Genomic DNA, 20,534 nt, shown 5'->3' with positions numbered 1-20,534 from the left:
AACACACATTTTCTCAAAACGCAAACAATTTAATAAAATATGCTGCATTTTCGCACAACGGAAACAATTTACGAAAATGCGCTGCATTTTCACACAACGCAAACAATTTAATAAAACAAGCTGCGTTTTCTCACAATAATTGTAAAAACACCAGAACGTAAATTTTACAAGTGGACCCAAAGACGTGATGGACATCCCTGTGCAGTGACTAATGCTCTGTAAAGTTTTTGGTGATCTTTGAAAAGTGAATTTTTCAAAGATCACCAAAGCATTTGTGTGAAAATGCTGCGCGATTTTTAAATTGTTTGCGTTTGTGTGAAAATGCTGCGCGTTTTTAAATTGTTTGCGTTTGTGTGAAAATGCAGAGCGTTTTTGTACATTGTTTGCGTTTGTGTGAAAATACAGCGAGTTTTTGAAAATTATTTGCGTTGTGTGAAAATGCAGTGCGTTTTTGAAAATTGTTTGCGTTTGTGTGAAAATGCAGTGCGTTTTTGTAAATTGTTTGCGTTGTGTGAAAATGCAGTGCGTTTTTGAAAAATGGATTTGCGTTGTGAGGATTTGCAGCAGGTGTGCTGTCAAACAGATGAAGATCTTTTCTTAATATGTTGTTGTTTTTTTATAATCGCATGTGTTTTCTTAAACTGCAGCACGTTAAGCTCTCTCGGCCACCGTATAATACAGCTTTATCTTGATTTACAGAAGTTGGCCACTAAAATGTCATCCATCGTAACAATATTTTAGTTAAATGTTTACACTTTGTCACTATTCTTCAAACCACATGGTTTTTTCCTCATTTGTCGGCAATAGGCTTTCACCGATTTAAAATATTGAGCATTATCACATTAATAAGTTCTAACAAGTACAGTCCGCCGTTTGATTGTTACATTAATCTATCTGTCACATTGAATCTCAATAGAAAATTTCACCCTAGTTTTGACTTTTCGCCCCACAAATGCTATTTGGAACACAGACGCTTCAATTGTATTTATGCAAAAAGAACATCTCATCTTTGACCCATATATGACCCATATATGTGCAACATAATACCAACGTTCAGACATGGTAATAATGGAAAAATCACAGTATCATTGGATCATGAAAGCCACCTGAAACGTTCTATATCACAGCACCAGCACAATCCGTTCTCATAAGAGCCCTGATTTCCAGCTCCCAACCTTCTGTTTTCCATTTCCTCTGGTCTCCTGTCGTCTTTCTATCCTCTAGCTCTTCCCTGGGGCTTTGCTTTGCTGGACTCAGCAGTCATTCGTATGAATGATGCCAGTTATAGAGTGACAGCTGTAATTTTCCGCTCGCAACCAGCCCAAATTACTGTACACACACAATAATGAGCATCGGGGGAACTCAAGTCCCTATATGCGCCAAAGGTTGAGCCAGATTTTGGTTTCAGAGACTGAACCGTACGTTTACAAACACACGCTGGCCGTCTTGTAGATTACATGATGACTAACACAGAGCCTCTTTTTACGCACGGTGAGTTACGACATCGACGAAGAGCCTCACAAGAAACGTTACCGACAATAGACTCGGATGGAGGTATCGACTACGTTCCTCAACTACTTTTCCGAGAATTACGTGAGAAGCACCACACCAGCACTGCTGTGCTCTACGATTCACCATTTAATGTGCACGAAGTTTAACGCAACAAAGGAACGAAAACCTAAAAATGCACAGGATCACAATAATAGTTTTAGAACGTTGGAAGAAATGTCTCACATCTTCACTGATAAAGGGTGCGCTACGCCTTTAAAAGGTCGTAAAATGATTCACAATTGTAGCTAATGTCTTATCGTTAGTCTTACAAAACTTGGTAGCATCAAAACATCGTAGGTTTTTTTTTTTTACAAATCGACGTTTGCACCTGAGATTTGATTTCTCAAAATACCTGTACTGGTCATTAGCTTTGCTAAACGATTGACGGTCTGCTCCGACTGACTAGTTAAAATAGAAAATTTCTCGTGTCAATGTGCCTGAAGGCAAGTTCTCGCTCTAAACGTGGGATTAGACCAAGTTTAAAAGGACAACTTTGCGATTGTTTTAATGCCACCTATACGTCGCATTTCTCTCTCTCTCTCTCTTGTAAAAACACAGGGTTGGAAGTATCTCACAAATTCGTCTAAATACAGAAACAGGAAAGCACATCGGAAAAAGAGAAGACAGGTGTAGTACGCTAGACGACATTTATGATTTGTGTCGGAATTAGCAACATTCTTGTTTAAGGCCTATTCGTTATAAGAAAGGATAATGACAACCACATTCACGTCCACACCAATGCACAGTACTGGATTCTGATTGGCTGCCAACCTGCTGATGGAACAATTGTTGTAGAATTGGGGTGTTTATTAAAACGTCACAGTTAGCTATGGCTAATGGTAACTTTTTAAGTATGCAAGCATCAATTTTACAGCTAGGCGATTATTCGAAGATGGTTTTCATGCACATTTTGTCAGTACAGCCGGTTGTTGTAAACTTCTAGCATGTACTTTCAGATGGAGCAGCTGACAAGCTACTCAAAAAAGGGTTATACAATTAAATGAGTTTTAATTGGTCGATAATTGTTGTTTGCGTCGTTTGCGTAGCTTCTCAGTGAACTACGGCTCTGTGTAGCAAATGCTACATGTGAAATTACCACATATTATAACGTTTTAGGTGGCGCAGTGGGTAGTGCTGTCACCTCACAGCAAGAATGTCGCTGGTTTGAGTCACAGCTGGGTCAGTTGACATTTCTGTGTAGAGTTTGCATGTTCTCCCCGTGATCACGTAGGTTTCCTCCGGGTGCTCCAGTTTCCCCCACAAGTCCAAAGACCTGTGCTATAGGGGAATTGGGTAAGCTAAATACCCAGTGTATGTTTGTGAATGAGAGTGCATGGGTGTTTCCCAGTGATGGGTTGCAGCTGCTGCGTAGAACATATGCTGAATAAGTTGGCGATTTATTTCACTGTGGTGACCTGATTAATAAAGGGACTTAGCCAAAATTAATGATTAATGTTTTACTCCGAACTCACTTCGTAACTTTAGTCGAGTGTTTGTAATAATTCCTTATGTCAGACGATTTCATAGTTGTGTGTTTATCAGTCATGCTGAATCAATGAAAACACTTCAATCTATTGTTCACTCTTATTTGTTCATTATTTGGGTGTTTGAAACTTCCTTGAGAGCGCCCTCTGGCCTTTAGCGGAGAATTACAGCTAATTAAGCAACCGTGCTTCCCTGACAAGATGTGCATGACAATAGTAGCCTTGCTCAATTGCGTTTGCGATTTCGTTACGATTATTCGCCCAGCCCTAATCAATACCCACAGATATTGGTTAAATCCTTCATATGCTTGTTGTTTTTTTCTTTGCCGTCCCACAGGTTTAATCTCTTTAAAGATAGATTCTGATTGGCTGCCATTGTTTACATCACAATCAGCTTCCAGAAGTGATTCCAAACATGGATAGACCCTTTTCAAAAGACTGTTATGACACGTTAAACGCTCATCAGCATCCTTAATCCTTGAAAGTTTTAAATATTCTCATTTAAAAAAAAAAACATTTGAACATTTATCATGTATTTATGTATGTAGTATAACGTCTTCACATCAAATGACAAAAAACGAATGACCGCTGGTGTGAGGCGTTTGTAATGCAGAGTGTACGGAGGTGGTACTGTCAATTTGACTTTATTCTCGCTTCTGGCTACTATTTTTAGTCTCAATTTGTTTTCTTTATATAAAAGTCTTGATAACACCATTGTGGAGTTTTACTTTCATTAATTTAGCAAATAGGATTGTAAAAAAAAAAGTTGTTATTTCACCGCTGATACTACATAGTGTGCATCCCTAGATCACTGGAGTGTGTCAAAATTGCATCGAATCAGCTGGTCTGTCTATGAGCTGACAAACGAGCGATCCGCTGATGGATCCACTGATATACGCGACTTTAAAATGCTACAGTAAACAAGGGATGCATAATATCTAGTTTCAGCATCGATATCTTAATGTGCGCATTGTTGATGGTCAGAAACGCAACAGGGATGGGTTAGGGCTAGGCGATATGGCAAAAATGCAATCTCAATAATTACTTTCCATATTGAACGATAACAATATATATTTAGATAGGGCTGGGTGATAAGACAAAAATGCAATCTCGAATATTTTACATATTGAACAATAACGATATATATATTTCGAAAGGGCTGGGCGATATGGCAAAAATGCAATCTCGATGAATATTTTCTATACTAAACAATAACGATATATATTTCGTTAGGGCTGGCAGATATGGCAAAAATGCAATCTCGATAATTATTTTCCATATTGAATATTAACGTTAAATATTTCGTTAGGGCTGGCCGATATGGCAAAAATGCAATCTCGATAATTATTTTCCATATTGAATATTAACGTTAAATATTTCGTTAGGGCTGGGCGATATGGCAAAAATGCAATCTCGATAATTATTTTCCATATTGAACGTTAACGATATATATTTCGATAGGGCTGGGCGATATGGCAAAAATGCAATCTCGATATTGTTTTCCATATCGAATATTAACGTTAAATATTTCGTTAGGGCTGGGCGATATGGCAAAAATGCAATCTCGATAATAATTTTCCATATTGAACGATAATGATATATATTTTGATAGGGCTGAGCGAAATGCCAAAAATGCAAAAAACGTGTGTTAAGTTTACCAGCTATGACGACTTCTGAAAACCCAGTAATGTGAAAAGGGTCCATTCTCTGTGAATGCATTGTAGACTTAAATTCAACTGGTCATCACAATTGTCCTTCTTAATCTGAACAGGCCTTTAATCACACACAAAAGTCACACCACTGTACTGATGTCCTCCGGTTCGTCCGGTTTCTTGGGTTTGCTGGGAAGCGATTTCAGATACTCAAGATGTCGTCTGGCATCTTCCTGGTTCTGCCGTACATAGTACACAACATAAGAGATAACCATCGCAAACCAGCCAAACATGGTCACCAACATGGCGTAGTCGGTGGTCCGTTTGGCCAGGTTGCACAAATCGGCGTCCACAGCCATGAACGGCTGGCCCTCCTGGTCTCTCAGCTCCGAGCTCCGGCACAGCACACGTTCGTGATTGTGCGCCATACCTCCCAACGCCTGCTGCAGCGCACAGTCGCAATGCCAAGGGTTATTGTCCACCACCACACGCGCCTTCAAACGCGCAAATGCATCCTTGTGCACGCTAGTGATCCTATTGTATGACAAGTCCAATACCTCCAGAGAGCCCTCCAAACCAATGAACGCCCCCTCGCCTAGTGTTTCCACAGCATTATGGGATAGATTGAGTCTCCGTAGCATCCTCAAGCCATGAAATATGCGGTCAGGCACCAATGATATGTGGTTTCTGTCCAGCTGGAGTAATTGGGTGTCCGGTGGGACGTCGGGAGGGATCTCCTTCAAGCGAGAAAGGCTACAGGTGACGTTGAGGCCATGTGGGGGGCTTTCTGATCGCTGGCATGTGCAGCCTTTAGGACAGGTGCTGGCAGATGGAAAGCACAGGACCATAAGCACCAGGCTCTGGAGCAACAGACACATGGGGATGGAGCGCGAAAGCCACAGGTCCAGCGGCGTCATGCTGACAGCCGGCCAACATACTCGACGCCGAGGCCGTTCACGGGAGCCCCATTGCGGGATGGCGCCGTCAGCAAGAGCTATGGGTCTCGGCTGCTCTCATCGTCTGTGTGAGCCTGCAAAGGGAGAGGACACAGTCAACTAGGGATGCAAAATGTACAGTTTCTATGTATAGCATCTGTAATGGTCATTATTGCAGTAGGGATGGAGGATTTATTCACTGCGATAACGATATTATTGACTATAATGTTTAGGTATCCACCATGGCACAAAAAAAGTCCTGCATCTTTAAGAAAAGTATTCTTTTTTATAGACAGACCTGCTCTATTTCTGTTTAATGGAGAGAAGATTGTAATAACGGATTTATTTTATCTTTGTCATGATGACAGTAAATAATATTTTACTTGATATTTTTCAAGACACTTCTATACAGCTTAAAGTGACATTTAAAGGCTTAACTAGGTTAATAAGGTGAACTAGGCAGGTTAGGATAATTAGGCAAGTCATTGTATAACGATGGTTTGTTCTGTAGATTATCGAAAAAAAAATAGCTTAAAGGGGCTAATAATTTTGTCCCAAAATGTTTTTAAAAAAATTAATAATTGCTTTTATTCTAGCCGAAATAAAACAAATAAGACTTTCTCCAGAAGAAAAAATATTATCAGACATGCTGTGAAAATTTCCTTGCTCTGTTACAAATAATTTGGGAAATATTTAAAAAAATTAAATAAAATCAAAAGGGGGATAATAATTCTGACTTCAACTGTATATTTTAATATTTTTTAATATATACTTTTCATATATATAATGCAGACATCATATTTATAATTCATAAATTATTCATATATATATATATATATATATATATATATACATTGCAAAATATATATTGCAGGAAATCCAAATAGCGTAATGTCAGATTTTTTCCAATATGGTGCAGCCCTCCAGTGAACGCATTCGCTAATTTATGAGTCGGGATGACACCTCTCCTCCATCACCCGAAGAGAATGTGCTACTGAAACACAGGGAACAGACAGAGCGTGACTTTTTGAGAGGTCTGTCAGAAAAACTGACATCAGTGTGACATTGAGCACTATGTAGCAAACTGAAGACTGCAATTCTGGCCCTTTAATCAGCTGATATCCAAACATTCTTAGAGTATCGATTAACAGAAGTATTAAAATTCCAAAATCACCCTTCAGCCTTGTCAACAGGTAATGGACATTGCTTTCCAATGTAAAATGTTTTCTAAATCAATGTTTTACATTGAACATTCACTTTTTTTTTTTACAATAAATGTTTACAACATTATTTCCATATTAAGACAACTAATATGCAAAAGAACAGCCAAGAGCGCCATGTGCAGTTAAAAACTAGCCTAGAGCACCGTCTGCTGTTAAAAACTAGCATAGAGTGACATCTGCTGTAAAAACTAGCCTAGAGTGCCGTCTGCAGTTAAAAACTAGCCTAGAGCATCATCTGCTGTTAGCAAAGAGCAACAGCCACAGTTTAAAACTAGCGCAGATCGATTTCTGCTGTTAAAAAGCTAGGCTAGAGTGGCGTCTGCTGTTAAAAACTAGCCTAAAGTGCCATCTGCTGTTACCCTAAAGCACCATCTACTGTCAAAAACTAGCCCAGAGCACCATCTGCTAATAAAAACTAGCCTAGAGCACCATCTGCTGTTGAAAACTAGCCTAGAGCACCATCTGCTATTGAAAAATTAGCCTGGAGCGCCATCCGCTGTATAAAACAAGCATAGAGCGCTGTCTGCTGTTAAAAACTAGCCTAGAGTGCCATCTGCTGTTAGCCAAGGGCGCCATGTGCAGTTGAAAACTAACCAAGAGTGCCGTCTGCTGTTAAAAACTAGCCTAGAGTGGCGTCTGCTGTTAAAAACTAGCTTAGAGTGCCATCTGCTGTTAGCCTAGAGCACCGTCTGCTGCTTAAAACTACCCAAGAGCGACAATTGCTGTTTAAAGCTAGCCTAGAGCACTGTCTGCAGCTAAAAACTAGCCCTGGAGCAACATTTGCTGTTTTAAACTAGCCCAGTGATATTTCTGCTGTTTAAAACTGGCCTGGAGCGCCCTCTGCTGTTAAAAACTAGCCTAGAGCGCCATCTGGTGCTAAAACTAGCCTAGAGCACCATCTGTTGTTAAAAACTAGCCTAGAGTACCATGTGTTGTTAGCCTAGAGCATTGTCTGCTGCTAACAACTAACCTAGAGTGCCATCTGCTGTTAAAAACTAGCCTAGAGCATCATCTGCTGTTGAAAACTAGCCTAGAGCACCATATGCTGTTAAAAATTTGTCTAGAGCACATCCACTGAATAAAACAAGCATAGAGCGCTGTCTGCTGTTAAAAACTAGCCTAGAGTGCCATCTGCTGTTAGCCTATAGCACCGTCTGCTGCTAAAAACTACCCTAGAGCAACATTTGTTGTTTCAAGCAAGCCTAGAGCACTGTCTGCAGCTAAAAACTAGCCTAGAGCGCCATCTGCTTTTAAAAACTAGCCAAGAGCAACATTTGCTGTTTAAATCTAGCCCAGTGAATTTTCTGCTGTTAGAAACTAGCCTAGAGTGCCATCTGATGTTAAAAACTAGCCTAGAGTACCATGTGTTGTTAGCCTAGAGCATTGTCTGCTGCTAAAAACTAGCCTAGAGAGCCATCTGCTGTTAAAAACTAGCCTAGAGCATCGTCTGCAGCCAAAAACTAGCCTAGAGCGCCATCTGCTGTTAAAAACTAACCTAGAGCGCCATCTGCTGTTAAAAACTAGCCTAGAGCATCATCTGCTGTTAAAAACTAGCCTAGAGCCTCATCTGCTGTTAAAAACTAGCCTAGAGCATCATCTGCTGTTAAAAACTAGCCTAGAGCCTCATCTGCTGTTAGCCTAGAGCATCGTCTGCTGCTAAAAACTAACCTGGAGCGCCATCTGCTGTTAAACACAAGCCTAAAGTGTCATCTGCAGTTTAAAACTAACATAGAGCACTAACGTGGAACACAAGGGAAACGTGAAGTGCTGTTTTGGAATATTCAAATGTGAAAGCCATGCTATCAAATATGGAGAAACGCAGCTGCATGAGTTACACAGGAACATGTTTCTGAAGCCACATATTTCCAGTGCTCCACAGCATATTAAACAGCGTCTATTTGAAGTCTTTTGTGATATTAGAAACATCCGTACAGTCACTTTTGATTAATGCGACGTGTCCTTGCTGAATAACTCTGAGAGAATGAAAGCGGCACACACACACACACACACACACACACACACACACACACACACAAAATTATTTGTGCACAAAACCTCTAATTGAACGTTTTCACACCGGAATCGTGATTCACGGTTTATTGTGTGTGTTTGATCTGCTCAACCTATCGCTGTCTGTCCTGATAAACACTGGCTATATAGAAAGGCTGAACATTTCCTTCCCTACACAGCTTTTATATAGTTAGCTAATGGAAAATACACAGCAGTTAGCACTAAAATAAACCCCTCAGAGTGAACAAACCCTCACTACTGATCAGGATTTCTTTCTTAAACCAAAACATTTACAGACTAATTAGTGATCAACTCCAATTACAGACACACCACTGATTCAGCGAAGCACAATTCGTCACGTGAAGATGTTTCAGAAACACACACTTAAAGGGTCACGAAACACCAGAACACATGTGTTAAGCTGTTGACAGTCGTATATGTGTCCCACACTGCTAAAAACACTATCAGGACACCTATATTTCTCTAAAAAGTGTAAATTGGTTGTTTTTGCGTTATTTCAAGCAACTCGTACTTCCGGTTTGAAACGAATTTTTGAAGCTGCGTCACGGTCATGACATAATAGCGTGTATTCCAGCGTGCAGACTGTGTTTAGACGACAGAGACGCCACGTTGTGTTGGCAAAACAAGCGTGAAGTGTTGCTTTTATAGTTTGCTGCAGTTCAGTTTTGTTTTCATTTTCTCTCTGTGAGAGCTCAGCTGGAGTCACGTGTGGATTAACAGTGTACGCGACGCTCGACAACAATAACTTACGTGTCTAAGGAGGATTATTGTTTACCTGAGAGCTGTTCTCATCTGCAAACGCTGAGATCCGGATTCGCTGCTCGTCTCCTCTTGATAAAGACGCGGCTCTAGTTGCTGGTGATTGTCCTGTCTCTACAGATTTGGTCAGTGAGCGACCAGTGCTCTTTGTTTATTCAGTTTGTTAGTATCGAACTAAGTTAACTATTGCACCGAGTGTAAACATGTTAGCACCACAACCAAACTTTAACCTCGGGTAGGATTTTCACCGCATTTTGTGACCGGAATAACACACGCGGCTTTCTGACACTACCTGCCGTGTGTTGCCAAGTTTCCGGGAAATGCTGAGTTTTTTTTCTCTCATTCGCCGTGCGGTATCAAACATTGCATGAAAAATACACGCTTAGAGCAGTTCCTCGAATCAAATATCTCGTTTGTCGGGAGGGACATGAATGAATTCCCTGAATGAAAGAGCCAAACTGCAGTTAAAGTCCAACATTTAATAATTTGCCAAATAATTCGACTACAGATGTCCATGTAAACACAGTCCCTTTCTCCCCTGTGTGTGTGTGTGTGTGTGTTTTGACTCTGAAAGTCAGCGCGCCCAAATAGACACTCCCACACCATGCCTCTTTTCTTCCTCCGACACTCCCCCCTAAACAGAGCTGGACACGCCCACTTTTCTGACTTTTTCCAAAGTAGAGGTGTGAAAACACCCTGCTGAAACGAGGGGGCTTCATGGCCCTTCAAGGTCAGCAAACATGAACCGCTTGTATTTCAGGCAAGCTATAATTAACATGCATTAACACATGCCACTCCTGTGTGTGTATGTGTGTGTACAGTACGTGACGCCAATCAGGATTGATGTAAACAACTGAGAAAAGCGTCTGGACGTCTGTGTCCTCGGCACATTTCTGAGCTGAGTTTAGCACAGGCGGAAATATCACTGATTTAGCACAAGGGTGGTCATTTACTGTGTGCACATCTGGACCTTTTGTGTTCATCCTGCATGTGAGGCAGTTTCTAAATTTAGCAGTGAAAGATGCATGCAAGTAAATCAATAGTGATGTAAAAATAAGCATCCCAGGAGTCCTGACAAATGACGTGCTCGGTGATTAGAGGATTGAGAGAGTGTGTGTGTGTGTGTGCCTGTGAGAGAAAGATAGAGAGTGTGTGAGGAAAAGATAGTGTGTGTGCGTGTGAAAGAGAGTGCGAGTGTGTGTATGTGTGTGTTAGTTCAGTCAGAATTACCGGTTTTATCAATTTCTCAGTGAACATAGACAATATATTATAGTGCGTTTAAACAAAACAGATTTATTTAACAATTATATCTTTTAATATGAGTGTTTAGTCACCAAACATCTTTAGAATTGTATGTGTGTGTGTGTTGCCTGAGGCTCTGGTTGGTCAGTTTGGACTGACAGAGTGAATCCCAGCTCTCTGACTGAGGTGTCGTGTGGGTTCTACTGTATAGAGATATACATGATGGCAGAACTCCCGCCTTTTACTGCAAACCATCATGACTGACAGGCCATCACAGGAAATACTGAAAAAATGTGTGACTGTCACAGACAAACTACTTCCACAATTCCAGGCAGGAGGAATTCAGGATGAAGCCTACATGCAAAAAACCCCAGAAGGCAAACGCAAATATTCTGAGTGATTCTGACTGATCAAATATTCATGTGATTGAATATGAGAGTGTATGGGTGTTTCCCAGTACTGGGTTGTGGCTGGAAGGACATCCACTGTGTAAAACATATGCTAATTTTAATAAAATAAAATATAATATAATATAATATAATTTAATAAAATATAATATAATATAATATAATATAATATAATATAATATAATATAATATAACATAACATAATATAATATAATATAATATAATATAATATAATTTAATAAAATATAATATAATATAATATAATATAATATAATAAAATATAATATAATATAATATAATAAAATATAATTTAATAAAATATAATATAATATAATTTAATAAAATATAATTTAATAAAATATAATATAATTTAATTAATTATAATATAATATAATATATTATATTATAATATAATATAATATAATATAATATAATATAATATAATAATATATATTATAATATATTTAAATATAATATAATATAATATAATATAATATAATATAATATAATATAATATAATATAATATATAATAATATAATATAATATAATTTAATAAAATATAATATAATATAATATAATATAATATAATATAATATAATATAATATAATATAATATCATTTAATATAATATAATATAATATAATTTAATAAAATATAATATAATATAATATAATATAATATAATATAATATAATATAATATAATATAATATAATATAATATAATATAATAAAATAAAAAATAATATAATAAATTTGACATTAGGATGCTCTTGAGGACACTGTCAGGGTTTATTCCGCCATAATCATGTGTGGTCCATTATATGTAGCTTCTAAAGCCTCCGGGCTCTGTTTCTGTTGTTTAAAGATAAATCTGCAGTTGGTAGCAGAGGAGCATTTGAGTTTAGCTCTGCTGTTCAGCTCAGATCATTGCTGATAGCTGGAGGTTTACGGCCTCTGTTCACTGCATGACCTTCCACAAGATTTTATTTGCTTCTTGTTTATGGATACGACACAACAAACAATGCAAAATGCATATTTTGAAAAACCTAGCAGCTAGATCTGGTGCTGCAGTTTACACTTACAATAAAGCCATGTATTGTTTATTACCAAACATTCATTTTAATTCAGCTTAGTCCCTTTATTCATCCGGGGTCACAGTGGATGCCCTACCAGCCACAACCCAGTACTGGGAAACACTAATACACTCTCGTATACACACACTCATACAATTAAGTTCATCAATTCCCTTTTAGCGCATGTGTTTGGACTGTGGGGGAAACCGGAGCACCCGGAGGAAACCCATGCCAACATGGGGAGAACATGCAAATTACTATACATATATATATATATATATATATATAAAAAATATATACTAAATATGATAGTAATATATAGCTTTAATAGTATTAGAGAATTATTTATATTAAATAAAATGATATAATTTTATTTAATATACATGTTTAATTCACTATTACTATATACTACTATATACTATATATATATATATATATATATATATAAATATATATATATATATATATATATATATATATATATATATATATATATATATATATATATATATATATATATATATATATATTGTTATTATTATTAATATTATTAAAATTGCAAAGCCTATGAAATATAACAAGGCTGAGATCAAATAAAGAACAAACAATAATTCATGCATTGATGAATCATTCACTATATAAAGGCAATAATGTAAATTCAGAAAACAAATATCTCTGATTTAATGCCAGCGTTAAATATTTAAAACTTCTTTTCAACATTCTTCAAAAACAAATCTTAATATTTGATGCACAATGCATCGAGTTGTGTTGTATTTTCTCAGGTGCTGGTTAAGAGAAGTGATCCTGCAAAATGATCATGTGCTCTTGACATTACAGCACTCATCATCATGAGCAGAAGAGCCTCAGCTTTTAATATTAAAACACATTGATTCAGATGATCAGGCTTGGATGTGGGTCAAAGAGTTATGGGCTTTTACCACATTACTGCCTCCATAACACATTAAAATGTATAATGCGAAGATTATAGAGCTGTGGAATGAAATCATAATGGTTTTCTTCGTTGCTCTTGCAATGATTCATTCATATAATAAAGCTTTGAATGTGAAAAACACAACTCATGGACTTGTCAATAAATAAGCAACATCTAATGCAGGAATGAGATATTTTGACATGCATTTTACTTTAAATACATGCAGCAAAAAGGTCAAATACGAGGCTGTTTTAAAGGTGACCTATTATGCATCTTTTGATAAGACCTAAAATGAGTCTCTGATGTCCCTGGAGAATGTATGTGTGAAGTTTCAGCACAAAATAGCACACAAATAATGTTTTACAATGCTCTAAATCTGACCCTTTTAGGCTTTTATTCTAATTGTGGTGTTTTAGTGACTGTCGCTTTAAATTCAAATGAGATTGTGCTCTTTTCAAAAGAGGGCGGAGCTACAGCAGGGTGTTTCAGAAGACCCACCCCTCAATGACAAAGGTTCAGAATTTGTCCCATACATGAGCTCGTTTGTCCTATTTAGACTGATATGCTCTCATAAATAGTGAAAATAGCCAATCGAAAAATGCTTTAAGACCAAGCAGATACCTGGTGTGACTTCCGCTAATCAATTTTGACCAATGCAATCAATTATTTTTCATGAGTCCAACAAACAGCTGTGCAAGAAAACATCTGTCATACAGTAGCCAAAGCCATCTTTAGCTACTGAATTGTTTTTAAATAGAAAAAACATTTGACAAATAACTTTTATTTTAATTCTCTGACCTTTTTCTTGAAAGAAAACGACCAATAAAAAGTGTGAAGCACATTTACAAGAGAGGCTAAAAAAAGTATGAAGCTCTAAATTATTGTTATTATTATTATTATTATTATTATTATTATTATTATTATGTGTACATTTTTATTATTCAAATAGCCACATTCTGACTGAGGAAAGTAGAATTTGCTGGTTAGAGTAGAACTATCATAGTACGATGCATCGTTTGTGAAACGAACGATGTAGTGACGAGTGTTTCCCAAAACCCGTAGTTTCTCTGTGGCAGATCCATCGCTTTAACCACGTTAGTTATAACGTAAAATGCACATAATGATGCTCTAAACTGGGTGGAGTAACAACTTCTTTAGAGAAAAAACCCTTAATTTCTTTGTGTATATTATATTATTTTACACAAACAGGCATTTAAAATAAAATGCAATATTTGGTAAAAATATGCACTCGCTTTCCATATTAACTGAAATATATGTGAATGGCACATAGGGCCTATGTCTGCTTTACTAAAATTACTGAGAAGTTGAACATTATAATATTCTACTCTAAAACATATCACTTACAAAAGCTAACAGGTATTCTAATATCATATATAAATCATATAAATAAATAAATAAATAAATAAATTAATTAATTAATAAATAAATAAATAATGAGGTGATTTATTATAAAATGAAATGTTATATTTATTATTGATCAGAAATGAAAAGAATCATAATTTAATAATAATATTAATGATGATGATGAATGATAATAAAAAAAATTATTATTATTAAGTAGGATATTGTTTATTTATTTATTTGAAAAGTCTACTTTTACAATTTGACACGTAAACCACTGCAGAAAGTTCTAACCAGCAGGCCCATGTCATATACAGTACAGATACTTAATAAATAACCCACTATCAATTAAAAGAATTAACGTATGCTTTTTGTTTCCACAAACTTTGGAGACGTAACTTAAATTCGCTTTTAAATAATAGGTCACCTGTAGCTTTCGCCATAAGGCGCTGTTGAAAATGACATTAATGTTTTCAAAGTGCACTGCGAAGGGAGCACAATTGTAAATATGAAGATCGCTAAACCTGAACTGTAGAAATAGTTTGAAAGCAAATTACACCTATGAGAGATGAGGTTACTGCTTTTTATTTTTAATAATTCCAACTTTGAATGTTAGAATGTTCTAAATGAATAGGGCATAGGGGGGATAAGTGGGAATAGAACACAGCCAGGAGCTATGTTTCCAGCTCCAGAGCTGAAGTTGCGAGTGCTCAAGTTTGCGACGCAGTTTGCTAATGTTAGCTAGAGCAACGGATTTAGGAAACGGATTTGTAATGACGTAACTTGCGTCGTTAGTTGGCTAACAATGGTTTTTGGAAACGCACCCCTGTTTGTTAATTGCCTAATAAATTACAATAGGCTTCAGTTTTTTATTTAATTTTTTTCTAATGAAATATGATGTAATAAATCTGTATTTTAAAAATAAATATTTGTCAATTTTTTTATTTTAAATATTTAGTAAATACATCAAAATTTGTGGTTATGATGACCATCCAACAAGCTAAATCAGCTAAAAATAGTGCTGAAAATATGCAACTAAATGCAGTATTTAAATGTCATAATTAAATAGAAAATGAGCCGAATAACTGCAAAAAGATTTATTTGTTGAAAAAATGAACCACCTCTTTAACCAGACTGGCTACAGACCTGGGAGTTTGCAGTGTTCATTTGGGCTGCTTCTTACTCAGGGCTGTCTATGCTAATGAAAGAGAAATCGTCACTAGTGGGCGGGGCTTTCCCCCTGTGATGACACGTTCAAGAGAGAATGTCAATGGAAGTGTTCCTGCAGACTGTTCTTATCAAGTGTGATTGTAAAAAAAAATACAATAAATAATATTTTCACACAAATCTGTGTTTAAACCATATTCTAAAACTGATTTTTGCTTTGTAGGCCCCCTCTAAAAGCGTCTCTCGTCAAATATAACAATAATCCATTCAGATATGAGCAGCATCACAGCTTTGATCCAATGCATTATCCCTGATTTAATCCCACCGGCTCTGGCATGAAATCTGACCCTTCCGGTGCGATCAAAGCAGCATCACCTTCTCCTGGCAATTTCAGCATCCAGAGCACTCAGAGACAGCTCCAAATCACAAAGCTAAGTGATGGAAAGAACTTTTCTCCAGTCGATCTTGGATTTCAGTCTCCACACCCTACAGCGAACCTGGAGAATTATTGTATTCAATAACCCTGATCATTAGGTGCATCATAAGGAATTCATCGATAACTGCTAATAAGTTGCTCGTGCATGGTTGGTTTGGTTAAATCAGTCTCTCCGGGTGCATGCATTAATCATAAAAGCCTGTCAATTGCTATTCAAAAGGTGCACATCATTTGAAACGTGTGCAATAATTGACTCGCAGACAAACAGCGGCTGACGCACGTACAATCCGCTCGTTTGACACCGTGAATGACCAGTGTGCAGTTGTGAACATGTAAAATGCATATATGTGACAGATGAATGCATGTCGGTGTCTGTCATGTGTGTGTTTACGTGCGGCGGAGCAACAGGCGACATGCGTTTGTCTCTTACCTGCGACAGAAACACTCATCGATCGCCGCATCCGTGACTCTCACATCCTCGGGGAATCATTCAGACATCAGATCAGACGCTCTCGGTCCCTATTTCATCTCCACTCTCGCATATTTGGAGGTTGTTGGCTGATGTTCGTGGCAAAAGCCACGGGAGTAACTGGGAGGGGTTCGATCGCTCCGTGGAAGTGGCGTTCGATTCGCGAACGAACGGTTCTTTTGAACTGATTCCTTATAGCAATTCAGTCGAGTCGATTCATCAATCACTGCTGTTGTTCTGTATTAGAGTGGAGATAAATTAATGTTCAGTCCAAAAGATTAACATTACTATCATTCATATTTTGTTGTTGGAGCAATTCTTCAGAAATTAGTCATCTAAACTGCACGTTTTGATCTATGGTGTCTAGTCAAACACCTGTTTGCTCTTATAGTAGTTCAATAGCAATATTGTTGCTTATGTCTTAGACGCTAACGTTAGCATAACTGAGTTAACACAATCTACAGCCTACATTGGTGACCAAACACAGTGCTAAAACGCATTAACTTGTATGAACACTGATCAAACTACGAACCATCTGAATGAACCGATTCTGTGAACTGAATCGAACATTGCAAGCTGGATTCTGTCAGCAGCGCGAGCGTATGGCCGTGTGTGTGCGTCTGCGTTTGTGTGACTAATTAAAGCTCATTTTTTTTATTAATCTGCGAAATAATACCCATTCTGACGGATTTCTTGTAAATATGATATAAGAAATTCAAGCTGAAACTCGTTTTGAGGCGTGCTTTATTCTCAAGTGTTCGACTTCTGAAAAGTAGCCCGCGTGTGTCCATTGTAAAACGATTTAATGTGGAAAACTCTTGGAGTGCTTAAACTATAATAAAAGGCATTGTAATTGTTTTTAATATTTACCTTGATTTTACCCAGGTATATGGCGTACTGTACCCCAGCAAACAATTTTGTCTAATAGACGTCTAGACATCTAAACGGAGACAGCTTGGCTTAAACAAGGCTAAAATTGGGCCAAATATAGCACAAAAATAGACTAGTCATCAAATAGAGATTAGACACACTTTATATGTGTAGTCATTCATTTCTGTTTATTTTTAACCTTGTTTTAGCCAAGATGACTGAGTTTAGACGTCTATTAGACATCTATTGGACATCTTTTAAAAACAAAAATGCTTGCTCTTGTCTCTTAGGAAGAATTAATCATAGATTTATTACAGTAAAAAGCGCAGTAACCATGTTTCTGGCAGATTAATGTGTAAAACCACAATTATTTTTACCATAAATACCATGGTTAAACTAAACCCACTGTTCATTTGTGGTTAAACCAAGATTTTCTGCTTTATTTGAAGCTAAACCACAGACAATTTTTATGAGTGGTACCTTGGAATGGTACATTTTGAGCAATGTAGAATGAGGATACTTTAGTTTTAAGTCAATGCAGCATCTGTAAACAAGTGCACAGTTAAATGTACATTAACTATACACTATTGTGGCTTGTTGTCCTGCTATATGGGGCCAATAGTATCAGTAAACATCATCTTAAGTGTACATTTACACAACATAAAGGCAAAAGCATTATCAAACAAATAATCCCTGTTTTACAGATAAGAAGAAATCACTAAATGCTGTATTTCTTATGGTGATGACATTAAAAAACATGCATGCATATGGTCATGTACCCAATGTTCAATTGGATTTCAAGTACTTGTTCATACCTATAAACACATAAGACTACACTTTAAGTGTTTTAAGTGTGTTTTAATGCAATATTTGTCAATAATTAGTTTTTATTCTGAAGTACAGGCAGCACAAGGGTTAAAAATCACAACTAAATGTTTGCAGTGTCAAACTCTCACAAGAACTCACACATGAGCCGTCCTGCTTTCGTCCTTGAGATGGTTTTTAACCTCTGTGAACTCTGAGGAACGCCTGCATGTGTGTGTGGACATCGGCTAAATGGCACATTAATAACATAAAAGCACTCGTGATCAATTATAACTCCACGGTTCAGTGACTGTTTTGATGGTTTTACAGTAAATACCAGCGCGCGGCATGTTTAATACACGAGGAGCTGCTGTCTGAGTACTCACTCAACGTCAGACGCTGGAGAAAACCAACAATTAGCTGTGCTTTTCCTGATAAACACAGTCTGTCTGAGAGAAAGGCAGATCATCCGTTCACAGCCGAGCTCAGAATCCTCCAGATATCAATCACTCCAGATAATTAGTAAAGGTGATCAAACGCCGTCATGACAGAAAAACATCCATCAGCAGCAAATGAACGGCTCTTTAAACCAGCCACACTTGAGGCCTCAAAAACACAATACATCAGAAATGTCATTTCACCGCAGATATAATTGAGTGTTTCGTGCACTTTCCGGCACCCTACACTTGTTTGTTGAAGGAAAAAATAGGCTCAGTAAATGCTCCCAAGGCAAACCAATCACAAGACAAATATGCATCAAAAACAAGCCCAATGTTATCAGATTTCATAATAATAATCAATTTGAACTATTATTATTTATGCATTATCATTAAATCAGCTTTTAATAGCTTAAATAGAATTTAATTTGAATCTGTAATGCAAAAAAAGGAGTTATTTAAGAGAAATAATGAAATAAATTAATATTAATATTAAAAAGCAGTCAAATATTTACAGCAGAATAAAACAAATGTTGACTGTAATGATTAATGTAATGAAAAATGTGTTTTAAAATGCATTAGAGAAAGCAAATAAAAATGTAAAAAATATGATAAAAACCCGCAACCTACATCTTATTTTATTTTTTACTGGAACTTTAAAAATAAGCCCAAAATTGCAAATTTAACCAGCCTTAATGGGAAATATGTGGATAATTTTTGACAAAACGCAAAATACGTTGCTCTAGGTATGTTTTGTTGCACGTTTCGGATGGCAAATACACCAGAGGGCGCTGTCTATATTTTTGCGTATATGAAATACGTTACTAAAGGTGTGTTTTGTTAAAAGTTTCAGAGGACAAATACACTAGAGGGCGCTGTCTATACTTTTTAAAATCTGAAATAAGTTACTTTGGGTACATTTTGTTGTACATTACAGATAAAAAATAAAAAATTCACTAGAGGGCGCTCTCTAGATTTTTGCAAATCTGTAATACGTTACTTAGGGTATGTAGGTTCAGGATTGGTAGAGCTACGTATCGATGAATTGGCTCTTCAGTGTTTGAACTCTCAGTAATGATTAAATCACACTGAACTGAGCTAAACTGAACTGAACTGAACTTAAACACTAAAACCTGAACCACACTGTTCCAGTTACTGAACCACACTGTTCCAGTTACTATGACTATTTATGTGAAGCTGCTTTGACACAATCTACATTGTAAAAGCGCTATACAACTAAAGCTGAATTTAATTGAATGTTTTGTTGTAAGTTTCAGATGACTAATCCACTAGAGGGCAATGTCTACATTTTTGCGAATCTGAAATACGTTTCTAAAGGTATGTTTTGTTGTACATTTCAGATGAAAAAATCCTTAGAGGGCAGCGTCTACATTTTTGCATATCTGAAATCCGTTACTTTGGGTATATTTTGTTGTACATTTCAAATGAAAATCCACTAGAGGGCAGTTTCTATATTTTAGCAAATCTGCAATACATTATTTGGGTGTATTTTGTTGTACATTAGAGATGAAAAATCCACTATAGGGCAATGTCTACATTTTTTGCATTAAAAATCCACTAGCGGGCGCTGTCTAGACTTTTAAAAATCTGGATTACACTACTAAAGGTATGTTTTGTTGTACATTTCAGATTAAAAATCATTAGAGGGGAGTGTCTACATATTTTTTATTAATCTTAAT

At 36.7% G+C, this 20,534-nt stretch overlaps 1 protein-coding gene across 2 annotated transcripts; it reads right to left on the bottom strand.

The window, feature by feature from the left end:
• Nucleotides 1-268: 268 nt before the first annotated feature.
• Nucleotides 269-16,841, bottom strand: lrrc3b (leucine rich repeat containing 3B). Of its 2 annotated transcripts, none has more exons than XM_087293785.2 (2): nucleotides 16,685-16,841; nucleotides 269-5,717 (listed from the first exon to the last, which is right to left on the bottom strand). In XM_087293785.2, exon 2 carries the CDS (start codon nucleotides 5,602-5,604, stop codon nucleotides 4,828-4,830), a length of 777 nt encoding a protein of 258 aa, XP_087149911.1. In that variant the 5' UTR covers nucleotides 5,605-5,717; nucleotides 16,685-16,841; the 3' UTR covers nucleotides 269-4,827.
• Nucleotides 16,842-20,534: the final 3,693 nt, after the last annotated feature.

The sequence above is a fragment of the Danio rerio genome, chromosome 19, assembly GCF_052040795.2.
Source record: "Danio rerio strain M-AB ecotype USA chromosome 19, GRCz13ab, whole genome shotgun sequence".
Lineage (NCBI taxonomy): Eukaryota > Metazoa > Chordata > Actinopteri > Cypriniformes > Danionidae > Danio > Danio rerio.
Note: the sequence above shows the minus strand (reverse complement) of the source record. Positions and strands in the feature narration are given on the sequence as shown.

Bases quoted from the DNA above. Each gene is read 5' to 3' on its own strand.
- lrrc3b (XM_087293785.2), bottom strand. From the start codon at position 5,604: ATGACGCCGCTGGACCTGTGGCTTTCGCGCTCCATCCCCATGTGTCTG.